Source organism: Notothenia rossii (assembly GCF_949606895.1).
Source record: "Notothenia rossii genome assembly, chromosome: 2".
NCBI classification, from domain to species: Eukaryota; Metazoa; Chordata; class Actinopteri; order Perciformes; family Nototheniidae; genus Notothenia; species Notothenia rossii.
Window position 1 is genome coordinate 26576459 of NC_136904.1, and position 19724 is coordinate 26596182.

The following is a 19724-nucleotide window of genomic DNA, read 5'->3' on the forward strand; positions in this document are numbered from 1 at the left end:
TGTGTGTGTGTGTGTGTGTGTGTGTGTGTGTGTGTGTGTGTGTGTGTGTGTGTGTGTGTGTGTGTGTGTGGGGGGGGGGGTGTGGGGGGGTGTGTGTGTGATTAAAATAGCCCCATTGCTTTTACAATAAATAAACATTGAATGTGTTTAATTGAATAGGAAAGGGGTTTAACGTTAGTGGCAGGTTGTGTGTGAGAGAGAATAAATAAGACAGCCCAATATTTAAAAAAAAATCAATTCTTTTTCGCATATTTCGCAACTTCCCGCAATTTCACAGCATAAAATCACATAAAAACCTGCATGTTTAATCACATAATCAAGGATTTTAGCCCGCATAATCAAGGATTTTTGCCCGCGTGTTTCTGGAGGGTCTCGTTACTGTTCTTATTGAAAATACTTAATTTGCAATATCTTTTTGAGCCTTAAATCAATATACTTATGATATTATAATGTAATTTTAAGTTTACACATCTTTATTTATCATTTTTGCCAAATGTACATGTTTTCAGTTCAAACTTTAACGCATAATGTCCACCTGAGTGGACATATAAAACATTTTTTTTCTAAATGTGAAAAAACTAGATAAAAATAAACTAAAGTTAAAATCTTGTTTTTCATGCCCCAAGAGCAATAAAAACACTTGGTAAAAAGATCCCGAGTGAGGCTTTCATAATTCATGTATGAAAGGGTTCAGAAATGGTCTGATTTGAATCTATGGCAGGCAGATTCAGGCTTGTCTATTCTTTTACATAACCACATTTTCTCTGTTGTACACAATTTCAACAGCAGACGGAGGCTGCTCATCAAAACCGATGAAAGCCCTTATCAGTGATTGGTTGAACGCTCTCCTAATGAGAAGCAGGCAGACACAGCAAAGTGTACTGAAAGGCTAATCAAGGAGTATGCCTCCATTCAAGGACCCCTCATGGCTTTGTCCTCAACCATTATTAGAGTATCACCTAAAGGTAACAGGGCTATTTTTAAAATCTCTATCAGAAATGAACGTTGATGAGGCCGATGCTCACACTATAATCTATCAGTCAATGTATGTTAGGCTGTAGGAAGTGTATCATACCCCTTCTCTTACAACATTTATTTTTTCCGGTACTTTTTCCGGCTTCTTTGTGTTCGACACCTTTTCATTCTGTCTTCTCCCCCAGCACACCTCCTAAGAAGGACATGCGAGTGCCTCCTTTGCCATTGAAGTGGTGTTACGGGTGTATTCAATGAAAGCGTAGTGGTGGGATAGAAGAGCCAGATGACGGTGGACTATATTGTTGGGAAGTTGTAACCAAAGCAGGGTGTAGTTTGCTTTTAGAACTGAAACTTTAATTAAAAAAATAAAATAATGATTCATGTCTATCTCGCTCCTCTGTGCTAACACCTGCTGAAGCTTTTCAAGCGGCTCCCTGGAGGGTTCAGTAATGTTTTTTTCTGAAATTCAACCCAGGAGTTTACACTGCTCCAGTCAGCTCTAAAGCCTGTTGGGAAAAGGACAGCAGTGTAGTAAAGGGTGCAGTGGATTTGATTTGTGAGATAGTATTAAGTTGAGAGTTTCACTTGTTTTCAAACATGGATATTGTAACATTTCTGTGACAGTGAGTTCTATCAGGGACCTTAATCGCTGCTTTCCCAATCCAGAGAGAAATGGCATGTAGACAAATTGTCTGCCAAAGTAGAATCAGTATTTATAGTACTGCCATGTTACAGAAAGATGAGAAGTTTGTTGATTTATAATCATAATAAACAGTGTGGGAACTTGCAGCCTCCTGGACCCCTGAATAATCTTTCAGAAGCTGCTGAGCTTCGTTTAAAGCCCTGCGGACACACTTAACGTTATCAAGCAGCAAGTTAGGGTCTCAACTCGGAGACCCCCAGCAGGCATTCCTACCCCTCTGCTGGTAAGAAGGCTTGGGATTAAGAAAATCCTCTTTTCCTCCCTCATTTTCAAAGTATGTGTTTTGTCTGCTATTTGGGCTTGAGTTGGTTTAGACTAAACGTTTCATTTGAGTTAAACCTCGGACAGACTACAAGAACATTTCAACCCTTCGTCTGACAATTGCTGTCAGACTAAATGACTGGTCTTCTTGCTGCACTGTCAGGAAGATGTTCAGCTATACAATGGAGAAAAAGAATGCTGTCAGACTCATGCATTCAAGGGATCGCCCATACCTCATTGTGTGTCTGAAACACGTTTTTCTATTCATCCACAACAGTAAAACGTAATGTTATAAGATTGCTCTGTTGTCTCTACCTTCATGGCAAAGATTCCTTGTACCTTTTTGGAAAACATAACCAAGATTTAGCTCCTTTTATTACCTATAGTATCCATTTATTTTAACTTGAATAAAGAGCAGTTCTGTGGTTTCATATATTTATGGATTGCATTTAATCAAACGGCAGCAGTGACTTCATCAAAGTTTATGAAGTAAAAACTATAAGTTTAGGGAAACCTTTGGCTTACAAATGAGCTGGAAGATGAATGATGTTCTTTTGGTAGGACTTAGGCTGAATTCCCAACAAATCAGGTTACCATTCATTCCCATCTTTGAAAGATATACAGCTCTATGTCAGCTGTCAGGTAACCAGCTGGTTGTTGAAAGAGTTCAGTAAAGATCCCTGCCTCTGGTTGCCATTGGTTGCAGGCTTCAAACAACAAGTATATAAGGCTAAAATAAGGAATAGCAAGCACTTACCCAACTGCCCAGGAGTCTGTGTAAAGGCTGAACACATGGATGCTTCTTGAAGCATCTTTGTGGGGAATTGGATAACGTGATTTCTGCAACAGGCTCCAGCGCAGAGCTCTTTTTGTTTATGTCAAGCTGTGGGAAAATGAATGAAGCAGTGGGGTTGGAAATATCAAGATCTCAAAAGTTCTCTGAAAGAATGTATTGTTTAATAAAATATAAAGTCCATTTGTGCTACATTGGGTTGTTAAAGTTAACACTGCTGTCACATAAATTGGCCCTTTTTTTTGTTTTAAATCAACGCTGTCCTAAGAATAATAATAATGAACCTAAGTTATCGTGCAGTATAGCAGAGAGAAAGATGCTTTTAAAAGTCTCTATGTTCAGCTTTCAGTACTTTTCAGGACTATCTGCATGAAACTCTGGAGTTTAGTACCAGTCGTCTATGACTCTGTTGAATCACATCAGGTTGAAACCCAGCATTTCCTGATTTTAACAATAAAAGCCTTTAAATAACGAGATCACACAGGGCTTTTATTGTGAAGAATTAACAGGAAATTGAACGTATTTACCACAGTATTAGCAGTGCTTTTTGTAAGCGGCTATTCTTCAAGTCTACTACTAAGCCCCCCATGCTGATTCGTACGTTGGCAACAATGGCAACGGTCGCAGCTTTGAAGCATTTGGGTCAGCCCTATTAGGGGTCCATGAATCCCTATATCACATTTCATGGCAGTGGGTTGTAGGAGTTGACATCTTGCTTGGAACAAAGGACCAACTGGAGGCTCCATTCTTCCCGTTTGTATTTTTTAGAAAAATGTGTAGTTTTCTTTCTTAGTTCTGCAGATTTCATGTAGAATAGCATATCCTAGTGTGTTAGTTTGCATAGACATTGTACTTATAGTGACTGTAGGAGGCGAGCTCTCAGGCGGGCTCAGCAGAAGTTTATTTAGGCTGGACGTTGTGTTGTCTGTAGAGTAGGTGGTAGTGTGACGGTCTGTGTTTTTAGGATTAATGTCTGGCTCCATGGGGGCAGGCACAGCCATGAGGTCATCTCAGCAGTGTCACCCGTCTGCGTTCCCATGCTGAGAGGAGACCAGCATTAGTGTGTGTGTGTGTGGTTGCTGAGATGTGCATTTAGGTGTCTTGTTTGTTTGTCATGTGTGAATTATATAGGGCCTAGATACAGTAGGTGGACTGTGAATGTGTAACATGAACCATGACGGGTTAGTGATGGCGAAATGTTGGGGGAGGTTGTCATGTGAGAGGGGGCTAAGCTTATTGACTGACTTTGGGTGGGCTGGAACTGACACACACACACACACACACACACACACACACACACACACACACACACACACACACACACACACACACACACATATGTACAGGCAGGCGTGGAGTGCAACAGGAGCACAAGGATTCTGCTGATGAGGGACAAACTTCTGTGAAATGGCACAGACTAAGCCCCCTCACGCTGTGCTCTGTGTTTGTATTTTTCTGACTCATTGCAGATTAGACAAGTGTCTCTGCTTTATCAGAAACTTAAAGTAGGTTAAACCGTTTTGACACTTTTCAAAGTCCCCCCTCTGCAGAAAAGACAGCGTCAGAAAAATGTGTTGGACCTAATTGAAGACTTTGTTTTCAACACCGGCGTTGGCTTCCTATGTTGACTGACTTTTGATGACCAACACAAAGTCCGGCTGAGATGACTGACGTTTTGGTAGCAGATAAGAAGGAGGGTGATGTGACTTCCAAAGGTCCACGTGTTTTGAAGGCATTTTGACATGTGTAATGAGACTTTTCCGGGAAGACATGCTTCTCCAGAGCTTGGTCATGAGGAACAATAGGTGTAGCATTTTACTCCTCAGAGGGGCAAGTCAACACATGCTCTGTAGCTACCCGATCGTTATCTTACATCATGGGTAGGTCAGGAGATGTTTTCAGGAATTGGAAACAGCAGCTCAAATGTATTTTTCTACGATTTCTTTTCCTAATTGTATTACATACATATATATATATATATATATATCTCTTTTCATATTTTCTTATCAGAGGTCTCTACCTAAAACTTGGCAGATGTGATTGAATAGAATGTGTACACTAATGAATACTGTAAAGTGGTTATAGAAATGTTATAACCTTTGACTAAATGTAATTCTAACCACTTAGCTAATGAAAGTTAATTATGGCATGGAGCAACCATTGTTTAATAAATTGCGTAAGATGTCAGAGAAATATTTTTGAGTCTACGCATGTTTTTACAAAGAGTTAGTCCATTTGACCAACCCTCCAGTCACATTCCTGGCCCTGCCTGTGGGTGTGATGACTTGTGAGAGCTGGCCAAACAAGCATCAACACCAGTATTTCTGCCCAAGTACCAGCATGCCCAAAGAGCTCATATTTAACCAAATACGGCTCTGTCAGACAAAAGACTCCTGTTTTGTTTTCTGTAATTTGCGTCATCTTTTGCTTTCAGGTGAGATAGAAAAAATACAAGCTTTCATTCTTCACAATACTTGCTTCAACCACATTAGCATTAAAGCACAGTTGTCACATCCCTGATTGTTAATAATTTCACAGCCCCACGGCTCTCTGTCTGCCCTTTTTTCACCTTCATATCCTCAGACCAGCTGCAATAATATCAGCCATACCAGAGGACATCTATAGCCAAAGCCCTCAACCATGCTTGTTTTTAATTCTCCTGACAGTGTTGTTTTAATGATGGTTATTCAAACTTGTCAGTTAAGCCCATGGTATTTTACAGGAAATTGCTATTTTAACCTTATACCAAAGCTACAGAACTTGTGCCTTCATAATTATGTTTGCTCTCAATTGATTGGAATGAATTCATTTCTTTTAAAATGCTTCGAGCTAAGTGTTAATGTCAGCATCGTCTTAACATACTTTATTCTGAGTGACAATGCTTACTTACATGTGGTGGTTCAGCAGGTCTTTACCATCTTCTCTTTTTAATTTCAGCGTGTTCTCATTTGCTAAGACAAAGTGGAACTAAAGCTGATAGGATTGCCATTAGTTTTGCATGTATTTGTTCTAAACTGAAGTCTACAGTAGACCCCTTCTATACATTTGACCTGATTTTGGCATTAGAGGAAATATCATTGGAACACTAAAGTACTTGATTCATTCTCCCCATGAATCTTTGTAAAACACGTTGCCCATCTATCATTCAGTGTGTCATATTTCAGTCTGGACAAACTGGTGGAACGACAATCATCCCAGGAGAGGAAGATGTCAGAATTAATTAATTATATGTTGTATGTCAGCCTGGGACTACGGATGGAAATTAGCTCAAAGCTCAAATCCGGCATATTTACACTTGAAGCATTATTTATCTAAAGTGTTCATTAATGTGCATTGTCCCTTTAAAATTAAACGATGAAATTACAATTTAGGTGGATCTTTAGTTTTGTACATGTCAATTGTTAGACGCTTTTATCCAAAGCGACTTGCATACATTAATTACTTACAATTTGTGGTGAAGGGTCTTGCCCAGAGGCACATCGACATGCGGACTGCAGTGGGGATGGAACCAGTGCTCCCCTGATCCGGAGATCAACACACTGGCGCAATAAGCCACAGCTTTTAGTGCGTGAGTTTCTTAATATCAGTGGCATATTAGTGTTTATATATTTACATATTGTTGCGGCTTGCATTTTCCCTTAAATTGAGCAGTTCATTACAGACTAGCTTCATGTGAATGGATTATTGTATTTGCTGCCATGAAACGGCACACGTTAGCTCTGCATATCTTAGTTTGTGACTTCAGAAACCAGCAGTGCACCTTGTAACCATCTTATCAGAACAACTGCAAAGTGTTCCCTTTGAAGGCTCTTCCTGCTGAGACAAAAAAAAAAGATAGAACGGTAACAATATTTTTCTATAAGCTTTATTAATCTTAAAGTCACAGTATGGTAGAAGCCTTCACATTTATTTAGTATAATTGCCATATCAAGAAATACACAAGATATACTTTAAGAGAGGTTTTGTCCAGATTCAATTATCTAGTTTTTTGGATTTCAACTGATAATGGAGTAGTTTGACACATCTCTCCCATGAATGGCACCATTGTCTTCCTAGAACTGTCTATCAGAAACTATATTATGGTCTTTTGTATTTAATTATCATGTGAAGACTGCCTTCACTGGGGACTTGAAGGCGGAAAAGGTCACAGAGTTTGGGTAACTGGAAAGCCGAGCTCCCTTCCTGGCAGTGGGTGTTGGAAGTAGAGGAAAATAGCAAGGAAAAGCGTTGCCCTCTGGGTCATAGGTCATCTAAAATGGTGTGACCCAGTAGCTGGACCAACTCCATATTGATCTGTGGGAAACATTAGTGAGGATAGCTAAAGAGTGCATCAGGAATCCACCGATATTCAACTTTACTACACAGATTTATTGTGTTTGGAACAGGCTCAAGGCTAAACCAAAGCATTGTAAAAAAAATAGAGGTATCTTATCAGTTTTGATCAGTATCTGAGGGCAGCCTGCACTTTTTTTATTTTCCTAGAAATAACCTTACTAAATCATCTAGCATTGTATATTCTGATTGAAGCTTGTTGGCAAACTTGGGAAAATTAGTAATGTTTACAAAAAAAACACATTTACTGTATATTTGTATAACATTGTGTATCAAAGCACCTGTAGTCACACAGCATGTTGGTACATTTTCAACAAAAATGGGAGTGCTTTGTTTCTTTAATTATCAAGTCTAACTATATTTTTAGACAACAAAAATAGGAGGAGAGTAACAAAACAGCTGCTCTATCAGTTTTTAATCAAGTAAAAATAACATGCCGCTTTTCCTGCTTTGAACATGGCTTTATATTTTTGCTGTCGAGTTTCTGCAGCTCCCACTAGAATGTAAGGAAGAAGTGTCATCCCCCCCGAGGTTCACAGTGTGACTTAGGCAAGTCTTTACACAGTATTTGTGACTGACATAGCACATATCGCTGGAGAGGATGCACCCTTTCCTTTGTCTTCCTGGATCCAAACAGTCCAGGGTGATTTAGACCTGTAATTTGTGTGTCCACCACCAGAGGGCGTGTCTGTCTGTCCGTCCTCCTGCATCCAGTCCACACTGCCCAGCAAAGTGCTCAGTGTTTAGCAGCTACCCAGAAATGCACTCATAACAAATCAGAGCCCCTCATTACTTTTGACACTTGGTCTGATTCGTCAGTGGGGACGTGGCCCAATCAGAGAGGAGCTTTCACTCTGAAGTATCCATTTACCTGTCCCATAACAACAGACTGCTTTCAGGAGGGCTATATGTTGTCACTTTCTCACCTCATCAAATGTTCTTTTACTTTGTTGTTTCTTTAGACATTCTTTCTCTTCCTCCACCATTCCTGTATCTGCCCTTAAAGGGATGTCACTTTCACTCCACATGCCCAGACAGTTGCACAATTTCACCACTTTGTGCATCGGTCTATCGCCACAGATTAGACAGGGGTGTATATTGATGTGGCTGGGGGACTGTAGGTGTTAAACTGCTACTGCGAACGGCAGTCCCAGAAAAACCCTGTTTATGTGAGAGCGGGTTGCAGACACGGAAAGAGAAAACAGTGTCCTTAAAAATCCTGTTTCCCACTGAATTAATAATAACTTTGGTCCACTACTAGCGGAAGTATGTGTTTTAAAGGCACTCACTCACAGGACAAGAAAAACTTGTTTCTTAATGGATAACTGCTTTGACCAGCATTGTTTGTTCCTGTATTGTCATTTAAATCCATTCTTGGGTGACAGCTGTGACTCATGTACTCTCTACAGGCTTACGTTATACAGTTACTGGTATTTGAGCTCTCTTGTCATTAACACGGATGCTACCAAGGTTTAGGCTTTTCGCTTCCAGGGTTTATTACACAAATAAATCAGCCTGAACTGAGAGGTACACATAGCTTGCAGCTATTGTAATGTCACAAACCGGTATGTCTAGTTATTAATGATACAACAAATATAAACAGTTACCCCCAATTGGGATAAAGTAGCGCCACACTTCTGACCAAATAGCTGCAAAATCAATGAACACCCCATCAGCCTCGCCATGTTACCATGTAGAGGTTGGACACAGTATCTAATCTTAGAGCTCAACTGTAACAATGTAATAATGTTTGTGTGTAATCTGTATCACTGTGAACACTTAATATGACACTGTGGTGGTAACAGAGCCATGTTCTACATCTAATGTTGTAGTTATGTAACGTTTGAATAACAATGGACAAAATATAATTATAATTTGATAGTAATGGCATGCTGTGTCATTTGGAGTTTTGAGAATCCAAATTAAGCAGTTTAGTGTGCATCATCATCACACCAAAATAGGCATTAAAGGATTCAGAGCTGCAAAGCCTGCCTGACAACAATCCTATGCCTCTATGCACAATGTAAGAATTAATGGTCGCTGTAATTATTTCTCTTCAACTCTGGCCATGAAATGATCTCTTTCAAGCATGACTAAAATGTAATAGATAAGGGGGTGGGAGAGGATGTCTACAGTCCTGTTTTTTTTTTAATTAAGGAGGTATTGTTTATTAAGGAGGTATTGTCAAGTCTTTGTCGTATTAATTTCCATCCTTGCTTTTCCACAGATAGTGTTTCTTGCTCATCTGTTGTTAAGGGAATTGTGTGGTCAAATCACAGAAAGTGGTGCTAAAAACTTTTACATTTGAAAGACACCTTGATTTGCTGAAATCTCATATTAGCTTTAGATTACCTTCTTATTGCATCTTTCACAAAACCAGGACTTGGTTATCATCCTTATGGCAGTCACGCTTAGAAAGTAATACCCCTTAGTGGCCAATATGACCACAAAGAGTTAAGAACTTGTCCTTCAGGCAAATTAGGTTTGATCCATAATGTAAAGTACTTATCTTAAAAAGAAGTACTGTAAATGGTCTGTACTTCTAGATACCTATCCCCCCACCCCCTCACTGCAAATGTCAAAGGATTTCATTTCATGACATAACGTCTCTTCAAAGATGTCTCCTAAGATCATAAACATCCTCATTACCATAAGCTTATGAAACCACATTAGTAGTTTGGTATTGGACACCACTACTACTTGACATATTGGCATACAGCTTTATGTTTTGGCTTTGCCCTGGGCTGTTATCAGATGACCAGTTTGATATTTCCTGCTGATGATTTCATCTGGGAGGACATTAGAGGGCCATTAGACTGGCGGGGGGTCTGAGTGAGGCAGGAAACTGAGGTGTTGGAAAGAGTTACAGTCCGCAGACAGTGATGGAAAACCTGAGGATGACAACAGTCTCTATCTGACACCCAAAATAATCTGTGTGGACAGGTAGAAGTCTAAACTGGCTCATCCAGTGTCAGGTGATGTTTTGTCCTGAAGGTCAGTGTGTCTAAATAGATGCTTTAGGTAATGTGTTTGTTTCAGTTGCACGCAGCAAGGGATGACTGCTCTGCATCGACGTCAACAACTTATGATGCAATTGACTCAGGTGAAGGTAAAATTCCAGGACAGCCTGTTTTCGATTTTGCCCATTATTATTATTTATATATTATTATACGGAGATTGGTTTACACACATTTTCTATTTTACTTCTCTGCAACAGCCCCTATCTTTTTTTGAAGCCTCTCTAACAGTGTGGCATTAGGGATGGCAAGGTTAATTGGATGGCTGGTTCACTTCCTTCGAAAACAACGCAATATCTCTACATTTCCCAAATTTGGTCCATGTTCCCAGATGGACATTACATTCTCATCAGCCTCACCTTTACTTCCTGTTTGGTGCAAATTAGAAAATAATAGCATGAACCGAACGAACTATGGTCCTTGTAAACCTTCTTTTGTTCCTGCTGCCGAACATCTCATATGTTAGCCCATGGGAATGCGGTCTACCAATTTCATTTTCATAATCCACTGATATTATACCATCATTCCTTTTAAATATTTAGGTGACTTTTAAACTCACAAAACAATGAACATATTTACCAACATATTTATTGTAAGACAGGCTTTTTTAGCCTTACACAACTTAGATTAAATGTTGTTGAACTCAGTCACCTAAAATAAACTTTACACATATTCATGTGCTTGCATTTCTTGGCGTTATTACAGCATATGAAAGTCAAGCAGGGAGATACATTTACGTCATGATATGAAACTAGATATCGTCATGTGTTCTCGTCATCATCTTTCCTGCTCTTAAAGGCTGCAGTTACGTGATTTAAGTTTAGATCATTTAACTACTCTGCGTAAAAACAAAACTTACAAATAGCTATGATCAAATATTTTATGAAGCAACAATTATCAAGCTATACCAACAAGCATATAAGTATGTATGATTGTTTCAGTAAGTGAGTTACTACTGCAGTGTTCACTCTTGCCTGCTAACTAGATTCCCAAACAAATAGGCACACGTACACAACAACACACCCATGTGAGATATTTAAGTGACCAATGTCACAGATGCTGCGTGGCTAGGTGCCATTTTGGCGCCTTTGTCTCTATGCTAGGGCGAGCAGCTTTCGTAAGTTGAGACCTACTTCTTCATATGACATGTCATGCGGAGAAGGTCTTTTTGCATGTTAGTGGATCAGTGCCGCTCTGTTAACGCCAGTCTGGCAGCAGACGGTAACACGAGGCTACAGGGAGCTGATGCAGGCGGTAAAATAACCCGTTCCTGGCTGTATCTGTACCTGTTTGTTCCTGGGTTGTTTACCTAAAAAAGTAAAAGGTTGTGCTATTAAAGTGTGTGTGGGTATTAGCGTAAATGAAGAGACAGGGTAGTTGTAGTTTTTGGTGGGGCTGCAGATAGCTGGTTGTAAAAAGTCTGACATCTAGCCTTGCTCCTGTGCAGCTCGGATCAGGGGGCTTTGTAGCCCCACCACCCTCTTTAGATGGATGGGTTAACAGCAGCACTTGGCCCCGCTGGCGTTCTGTGAGGGTCACTGCCGAGACCACTTCAAATGTGCAAACCATAATCCCCCTCTGACATTAATATTTTCAGATGGAGGCAAGCTGGGTGCACAGTGGGGGGTGGCAATGTAAGCAAGGTCTTTTTGACTGGCCTTGTTTCATGCTGGCTGTGGTGAGAGACACTAAAGCCATTACTCACAGTGCAGGCATGTCCAGAATGTATTCTTAGCCCCTGTCTTCCTATCAGTCACTACATAAAGGTTGGAGGGTCAAAAAATAAAGAGGTAACCAGTCTGCAGGGCTGTCTGCACCACCGCTGTTTACCGGGGAGGGGGTGATATTTTAAACCTGCGAGAGCTTACATATTCACCCCAGTGAGCCTGACTGACTTGCCATTTGGTGGGTGAAGACGCTGGAGACCACTCATAGAGAAGAGGAAGAGAGTTTTTTTAGTTGCTACTTTTAAGCTACTAGGTTGTAGCTTCTCCCAGAGAAGAAGAGGAAGACATAGAAAAAAAAGCAGAGTTGAACCCAAGGTTTGAGGATAAAGGCGAGAATAGAGGGGGAGGCACTTGGGGGAGGCAAGAGGTAGCCAGGCTGAGCTGACTTTCCCCCCCGAGGAGGAGTTGCAGTTGCCGGCCAGGGCAGGTCCCAGGGCTGGCAGGGCTGGCCCTACTGCTTCTCCACCTCCATTCCTTCCTCCTCTCACTCCTCTTTCTCCTCCCTTTAACCATCAACCACACTGCTGTGCAGTGATGAACTCTCAGGCTGAGCCCGTGAGAAACACAGGAATGCTTAGAAAATCCTGCCAAATGAACTTTTGTTCCTCAACTGAGGGAAACTCCAGAGGTTGAACCTCCACAGCAGTAGACTGTCATCCTTCTGTCTTCTCTTTCTTTTTTAGTGCACTCACTGGTTGAGTGCACTGAGAGACTGAGGGGATTTTTTATACACTTTTTTTCTCTCTATTTTTGCTTTCGTTAACCGCAACAGTGGCGACCTTTTCAGTAGCACGGTGCAAGGACCAGCTCCACTCACCCAAGATGAGCCGCTGGCTGAAATGCACCTCCATGCACTTTGTAGGTATTCATTGTCAGTATTTAAGTTTGTCACCGTGATTTACTTGTATTGTTACTCTTTCTTCAGATTTCATGCTTTGTCTACAAATGAATTTAAATGAATGTTTTGTGATAACAAAAGAGTACTACAGTATATTGTGAGTGCTGCCATATGTCTATAGTTTAAATATGTTCTTATTGCCTATTTGTGCAATGGTGCTATGTACATACAAATGCTTATCAGTTAGGTTTAAAATGTGTTCTTGTGTTTCTGTTCATTTGACGTCCTGTTTAAGACTCCATACTTAAAGTGTGCCTCTCAGAAGCCCTAAAAGTACTCTGTTCCCGTGCTTAACAGCCATCACTCAGGGAGGGGGGATAGTGGAACTGCAGCACAGCACATTCTTGGCTTATTCTGCATTAAGTTGGGTCTATTATTGTACTACAAAAGGACAAATTACATTACTGGTATGTATGTTGTCTTTAAGTCACAAATAGACTTCCTAAGCATATGTCCCTGTTGTATTTATTAGTAAGCCAAAATGACTGGGAACCAAATTATAGTTATGACTTTATTTTTTTAAATTAAGCACGTATTTGGACAAATATTTGTTTAAATGTTCGATTTGGTAAATACTGTTTAAAACGCTGTGTGTCTGATACTTCTCTTTCCTCATTGTCAGAACACTGACTGGAACAAGTATGATGACCGGCTGATGAAGGCCGTGGAGCGCAGAGAGTTGGACAAGGTGGCTGCTGTTCTCAGCAAGAAGGGCATCATCCCAACCAAGCTCGACGTGGAAGGGCGCTCAGCGTGAGTAAACACGGACACACACACATCTAGAGTATAAAAACATACATAAGCACATACATGTTCAATGTGTCTACATTGTTTTGTCTTGATTTTTACGAACTATAAATGTTTTAATATTTCAAAATCTAAAAATGCTGAATGTCACAAATTCCAAACATTGTTGTGGTCTTCTCGCAGCACATTCCCACCCCTGTTACTCAGATAAAGCATCCTTAGATGGACATTTCTTTCAAATCTCTTGCGCAAAAACAGTTTTCCCTTTGGCCTAAAAGTCACCCTGCATGACCCAAGAGTTCCCTTGGCTGAACTGACCCCCATGCACATTTCCGACTCAAACCTTCACCCAGCTGCTCTGCATCTGGAAGGCATTGCAGATGCATATTATCATGTGTCCATTATTATGTCCTGAAGTTTCTCTTTTGGTGTCCATCTGACTAGAGGTCAGTGTGGGAGCTGGCATAAAGAATGTTTGTGGCTGCTGAAGGCTGGAGCACATTGGCTGGAGGCTGTTTATGTAGTCACAACAGGAAATGACTCCCTGTTAGTTCAAATCTTGGCCACTGTGGGGCTTGAAACAGAAAGTAATACATTTTGGCCCAGCTGCAGGCTATTATCAGGATCTATTGATATCTTCAAGAACCTTATTTTGTATGCTAGAATCTTTCAGTGGGAACCTCAGGTTTTGAATCGTTTTTCGCTTTGCTAAGAGCTGGATTCACCCCCTTTTCAAGTGTCATTACAAGAACAGAAAGATTGAAATAGGTTGAAATGTAAGTTGTGGGTACAAAAGTAGGTCAATTTAACTGAAACATGAACAAAGCTGATCCAAAACATTTAATTATCTTCTACAGATGTCTTTTTATGGTTCTGTTAATTATATATCGGTGAAATGTTGCATTGAGCTGTTTAAAGAAGCAGTTACCTGGTTATATTGCTAAAAGTAACCAGATTCCAACACCAGCATTATGGGAGGCTCGGCGCCCTCCTTTAATCCTAGATATATGAAGAAGTCCCTGGTAGAACTCTGGCCTGTGCCTCAGATTTATTTTCATAAAGGCTTTGTTAGCATAAAACTATGGAGCCACAGAGCACACAAGCAAAGGTGCAGAGTATTTTGAGCAGCGTGTGAATTCTCTTGTGGCACCATTGGACAGACCAATGATTGTATACATGTGTACACACAACCTGATAAATGCCTGGTCTCATAATAAGGTGCTAGAATTTGTCTGAACTAAATCCAGTGACTGTAAGGGTTTTTGTAAACAAACACATGCACAAACATCATTTAGTGTTCCCCTGCAGGGCGGACCACAACTATAAAATCAACACATTGAATATTTATCAAAAGAGGTCACGCATTTGCCAAGACTACCCAAAACAAAAGTCAACCGCAAATGCAACTCAGCAAGTCTGCTTTTAGTACAGCGGGCCACACACAGACACTAACACGTGTCGTTGGCTAGCTGTCCTCTGCGAAAGCCAACATAGGAATGTTGAGTGGTGATGCCTTGTAATCATGGACCTCTGTGGGGAAACTAATTACAAACCGTTAGCCCTAATATATAATTTGGTTTGCCCTGGATTAGCCTCACTGTGTTCAGCTAATGAATTCAGCTCTAACTGCTCTATCGCTGCTTCCAGCTGAGTAAACAGTTTACAAATCTGCCCTGGCATTAACTGGATCCCAGTGAGGTTAGCCCATACATCACACCTGCTCATTCTGTGCAGTGGTGATAGCTAGCTGACAAGGGCTTAGCAGCAAACAGAAGTTCACATCACAGCAAGCCACCACTCACATGTCCCTGCAGCAGGAAACTGGCCCTGAGTAAAGGCACTGCTGCGTGTCCATCGTATGTTAAATTCATTTTGTGCTCTTTGAGAATAGATTTTCAAGGCAACTGCAAAACATGCTGTGTTGTAAAAAAAAAAAAAAAAAAGCTCAGAAAACATGGGTTCATTGAAAGGATTATGTTTTCTTTAAAGCTGCATTAATGGACTTTATAGACTTCCATAGAGCTGAATGAACGCTTAAGTTATGTCGCAGGCCAGGGGTGAAATGGTGTCCTATCAGTACTTGTTGGCTAGTTAATTGATTTTGGGTGGGGTTGTTCTTCTTGATAAATGTAGATACAAAAAATAAAGATTGCTTAAGTTAAATATACTTGAGTGACTGTTAATGTACAATGTGTTGGAAAACATTGTTAAAAATGAATAATGCTGCTTACAAGTTTATCTTGCAACCAAGCGTTTAGCTTTCCAACTAATATATTATAAATGTTGTGGCTTCCTACTGGCACGTAAATGCATCAGAAGACTTGCAGACTTTTTAAAACAATGTGTACCAAAGGTCAAACAAGTGTGACAGAAATAACAGAGTAGGATTTAGAAGTATGAGAAGCTCCAACAGTCACAGTATTTAACTGTTTTGCCTTTAGAGACACACTTAACCATTCACTGTATATGGTTCAGCTACCAGCACATACTCTCTAGTTTACTCTTCACTGTACGCTCTCTAAATATAGCAACTGTTTCCTGTAGACTATCAACCTGAAAGTCGCCAAAGGAGCAGGTGTGAAGATGAAATTACATTACATGTAGCTGACACTTTTATCCAAAGTGACGAACAATAAGTCCAAGAAAATACATTTGCTCTGCTTAAGCCCGACTCATTAGTCTCTTACATTTCCTTTCAAAGGATTGTAATGAGGTATCCAGCTGGGTAAGCAGAATATATCTTCAAAGTTCACAACCATCCCTTTTCAGTGTTAAACGTCTTGGTAGCTGTGCACAGAGATCATCATTGTTATTCGTCTGAGAGAAAATCCCTTACCCATAGTTCAAGTCTGCCATTATGGGTTTTTAATTCAGGTCAGAGACATTAGTCGTTAAAATCCCCCTAACTTGGATAGCTCTGCTCGGCTTCCTGTCTGCCGTTTGCTCCGAGAGTTCGGGACCCTCACTGCTCCCCAGAGGACCGGCATCTCCTGGCCATCAACACTGCTTTTAATACCCGCGGCAGTGTTGAGGTGACAGCCTAGCTGTCTCCTCGGCAGATACCTCGGGGTTAGTGTATAAACAGGTCCATGCAGCTCGATGGGTGACAGACTGAGATTGGTTTACACACAAGTGCTCTGCAGACCTTGATGGTCGGGGGTGGCAGTGCTGCTGTGGGTTGAGTTCAAGAGGGGAAACGGGAATGTTTCCAGGCAAAAGTAATGTTTAAAGTTATTTTGACAAACGCATAGAGAATATGAAACTCCCTAATTAAGTAAGGACTATGCTTACTTTGTGGCAAATAACTAATAATCAAAACATCCAGGTTAATTTGGTAGCTCGTCTCAAGCATTCACTCAAATGACTTGATCCTCATTAGCACGTAGAGTTTGTCCAGTTCTCATCTTCTTTTGTTAAGGACTTCTTGTCAATGTTGGCTTAAGTTTTAAGGCCTCAACACCTGTTTCAAAATTAATAATTGAAATTAATAACTTGTGAGTGAAAGATATTTAGGTATTGCTGATGAGTCATTTTGTTTGTTACAATACAGACCTTTTAGTTTTATCACATTATGCAAAGAGGAGAGCTGATATTGAGGCAAACCTGATATTTCATTTTGTAATTTTAAAATGTGTTTACGTTTACAAATAGAAACAAACAGGGGTTACAGAAAGGTTGGTTAAGACTTGATCAACCTTTTCTTGCAGGTCCATGTGACAGTACTTGGCTATGAAACAAGGAAGCTGATACATTGGCAATGCTGTTTGTGTGTAGCTCCTACTCGCCTTGGGGTCACGACAGACTCTGAGGTTTCTTGTTATTTGATTCAAGAATGCTGATCTTGCTGATAGCAAGGAGCCAGGCGTCCTTTCCCTGTCTCTCTCTTGTCCTTAAGTTTCACCCTCACCCCCCTTCTCTTTACACCCTATCGCCTTTTCACTTGCACTTCTTTACTACTTGCTATATACTCATTTCCAACTCCTTCTGTTTGATTTCCTCTCTCATTATTCATTCATCTACCTTCTTGTTTTGCAGGTTTCATTTGGCTGCAACGCGAGGACACCTGGAGTGTCTTAACCTCATCCTGGGACACAGCGTGGATGTCACTGCGACTGATGCCACGGGTGAGTTCAGGTTGGATGAAAGCAGTAACCTGGAGCTTTAATTATATACTTTTAAGTGTTTTTAATATTTTGTCGATTCCCAAAATATCAACAAGGATACACTTAGGATAATATTAAAACAGTTTGCAGCAACAGCAAAAACATTGGACAGTTTATTTAGACTTGTACCACATACAAAGTCTTAATAGGTGAAAAATAAACCACATTGTACAACATAGAGTAGACTTAAGGTTATTTTCACATCATCAAATAATAAATTAAGGTAGGTTACGGTACTTGTGCCAGACCCTATTTCCTGTTAAGAGGAGGGAGAGGAGGATGTCATACATAGAACATTGGTGTTATTAAGTGGTCTGAGTAGTTGATTCAAAGAAACAGATTGCTGATTAGCATTGTATTCATTAATGGGGATGTGGAAGTAGGCTGAATAATGAAAAAGAGACATGCAGTGATCTCATCCCTACTTTCAAAAGGTAGCATTCTGGTCTCATTTTTACACTTTGCCATAACTTAAATCCATTTCATATTGGATTGCATGACATGCAAACCAAAGATATATTATAAATGAAATGAAATATGTCAATAAACTCTTCAACATCAACAGTCAGCTAGTGAAGGCAAAATAAACACGTAGATTGTTATACCAGCAAGTAAACTTTCAGCAAATGAAACAGATCGACCAAAAGAGCCTTTCAGATAAGAAATGAACGTGCATGGTTGAGCAACCCTGAAAATGTGACAGGAAATGTGCAAATGGTAATCTAGTGAGAGGGCTCATTTTTGTTGATGAACTATCCAATCCTGGTTTTGGGCACTACTGAGAAATATTATTGTCACAGTGACATGGACTTGTCTTTAAGGGGACTTTGTTATTCAAAATGATACGAATATATCCAGACGCATGAAAAGTAATGGGCTTGATGTACATTTCAATCTGGTACATTATGTATTGTGTATGTCTTGTACATTATTTTGGTCAATCTGTGACTCACTAATGCCTGTTAAACAACACACTGGGATCAATACTCGTGGTGTGGGATTTAACAGTAATGCACTCAATAAACTCATGCTTGTTACAAGAAAAATATATTTTAGAAGAACATTGAGTTGTCAAAGTGATACAAGCATGGTCTTACGTGCAGTGTAGCTTTTTGTTTGTGCGATTTCCCACAGTATGGTTATGACTTTAAAGCACCTTTATGAAGGGTTGTTAAGTGATTGTTTTTTGTACAAATGCGTACAAAACCATCTCCTGATTGTGAATCTATTTCATTTTCTGATTGCTGCATTTATCCCTTTCAGGTAAAAATGCTCTCCATCTCTCATCAAGACATGGACATTCTCTGTGTGTGCAGAAACTCTTGCAGGTAAAGTGCATCTCTAACACTATTTGTACCCGACTAATATATACTTCTGTGAACAAAAACTTGCCAAACTGCACAATATGATCTCATATGTATGGGATGTTTTGGTTTATAAAGTCTTTGGCTTTATGTTATTTGGTTGTGAGTATGTTCGTCTGTCAGTACGCCTGGAGAAAAGTGTCCTCAAATTTGATCCACCTTGATTTTTTGTTTTGTTTTGGTTGATCAAAGGCTGCTTTGACCTCAAAAAAACTATTTTTGGCCACTTATGCAGACTTATTATGACAATTTATAAAAAATGTAAAAGGGTTTACAATAATGGAAATGTATTGTGGTGGACAGATTTAGCATCTTTACTGTTTGGCTGAGGCATTTTATCGCAAGGTGGTTATTCTAGCTTGTTCACTTTGCTCCTCATGTTGGTGTGTTGGACTCTACTGTATGTATTCTGCGCAGAGCAGCGTCCCAGTCACTGGCCAGTCAGAGCAGTTTCTCTCTCCGTTCCTTTAAATAATTATTGCCATAGAGCTCTGGCAGCTGAGCCCACTCCGTATCGGTCACCAGTCGGCCCTGTTGAGTCACCGTGCCCCTCTGGGGGATTTATGTGTTTACAATCAGGGGGCTATCTCTGCAATATTGTGCTCTCACAGCGTCCCTGCCCTTTCCCCCGCCCACACCTCTCTCTCTCAGGGTGGTGATCTAACGGAGGTCTCTGCTGTTGGCAGGCGGGTTGTCGCTCGTGTTGACAAGCCTGCCCTGCTGCAAACTTGCCGTCCATTCTGG

The 19724-nt window shown here is 40.4% G+C and overlaps 1 protein-coding gene across 7 annotated transcripts in view; it reads left to right on the plus strand.

Annotated features, from left to right (window-relative positions):
• uacab (uveal autoantigen with coiled-coil domains and ankyrin repeats b) overlaps positions 1–19724 on the plus strand; it is a 48325-nt gene that overhangs the window by 14957 nt on the left and 13644 nt on the right. For 2 of the 7 annotated variants that reach the window (XM_079663448.1, XM_079663450.1), the window contains exons 1-5: positions 11207–11335; positions 12581–12666; positions 13329–13459; positions 17489–17577; positions 18880–18944. In XM_079663448.1, coding sequence (XP_079519574.1) covers positions 11233–11335; positions 12581–12666; positions 13329–13459; positions 17489–17577; positions 18880–18944 — 474 coding nt within the window. In that variant the 5' untranslated portion in view covers positions 11207–11232. Of the gene's footprint in view, positions 1–10027; positions 10168–11206; positions 11336–11848; positions 12671–13328; positions 13460–17488; positions 17578–18879; positions 18945–19724 lie in introns of those variants that run through there. The other 5 variants (XM_079663452.1, XM_079663453.1, XM_079663451.1 and 2 more) reach the window with 4 other exon arrangements.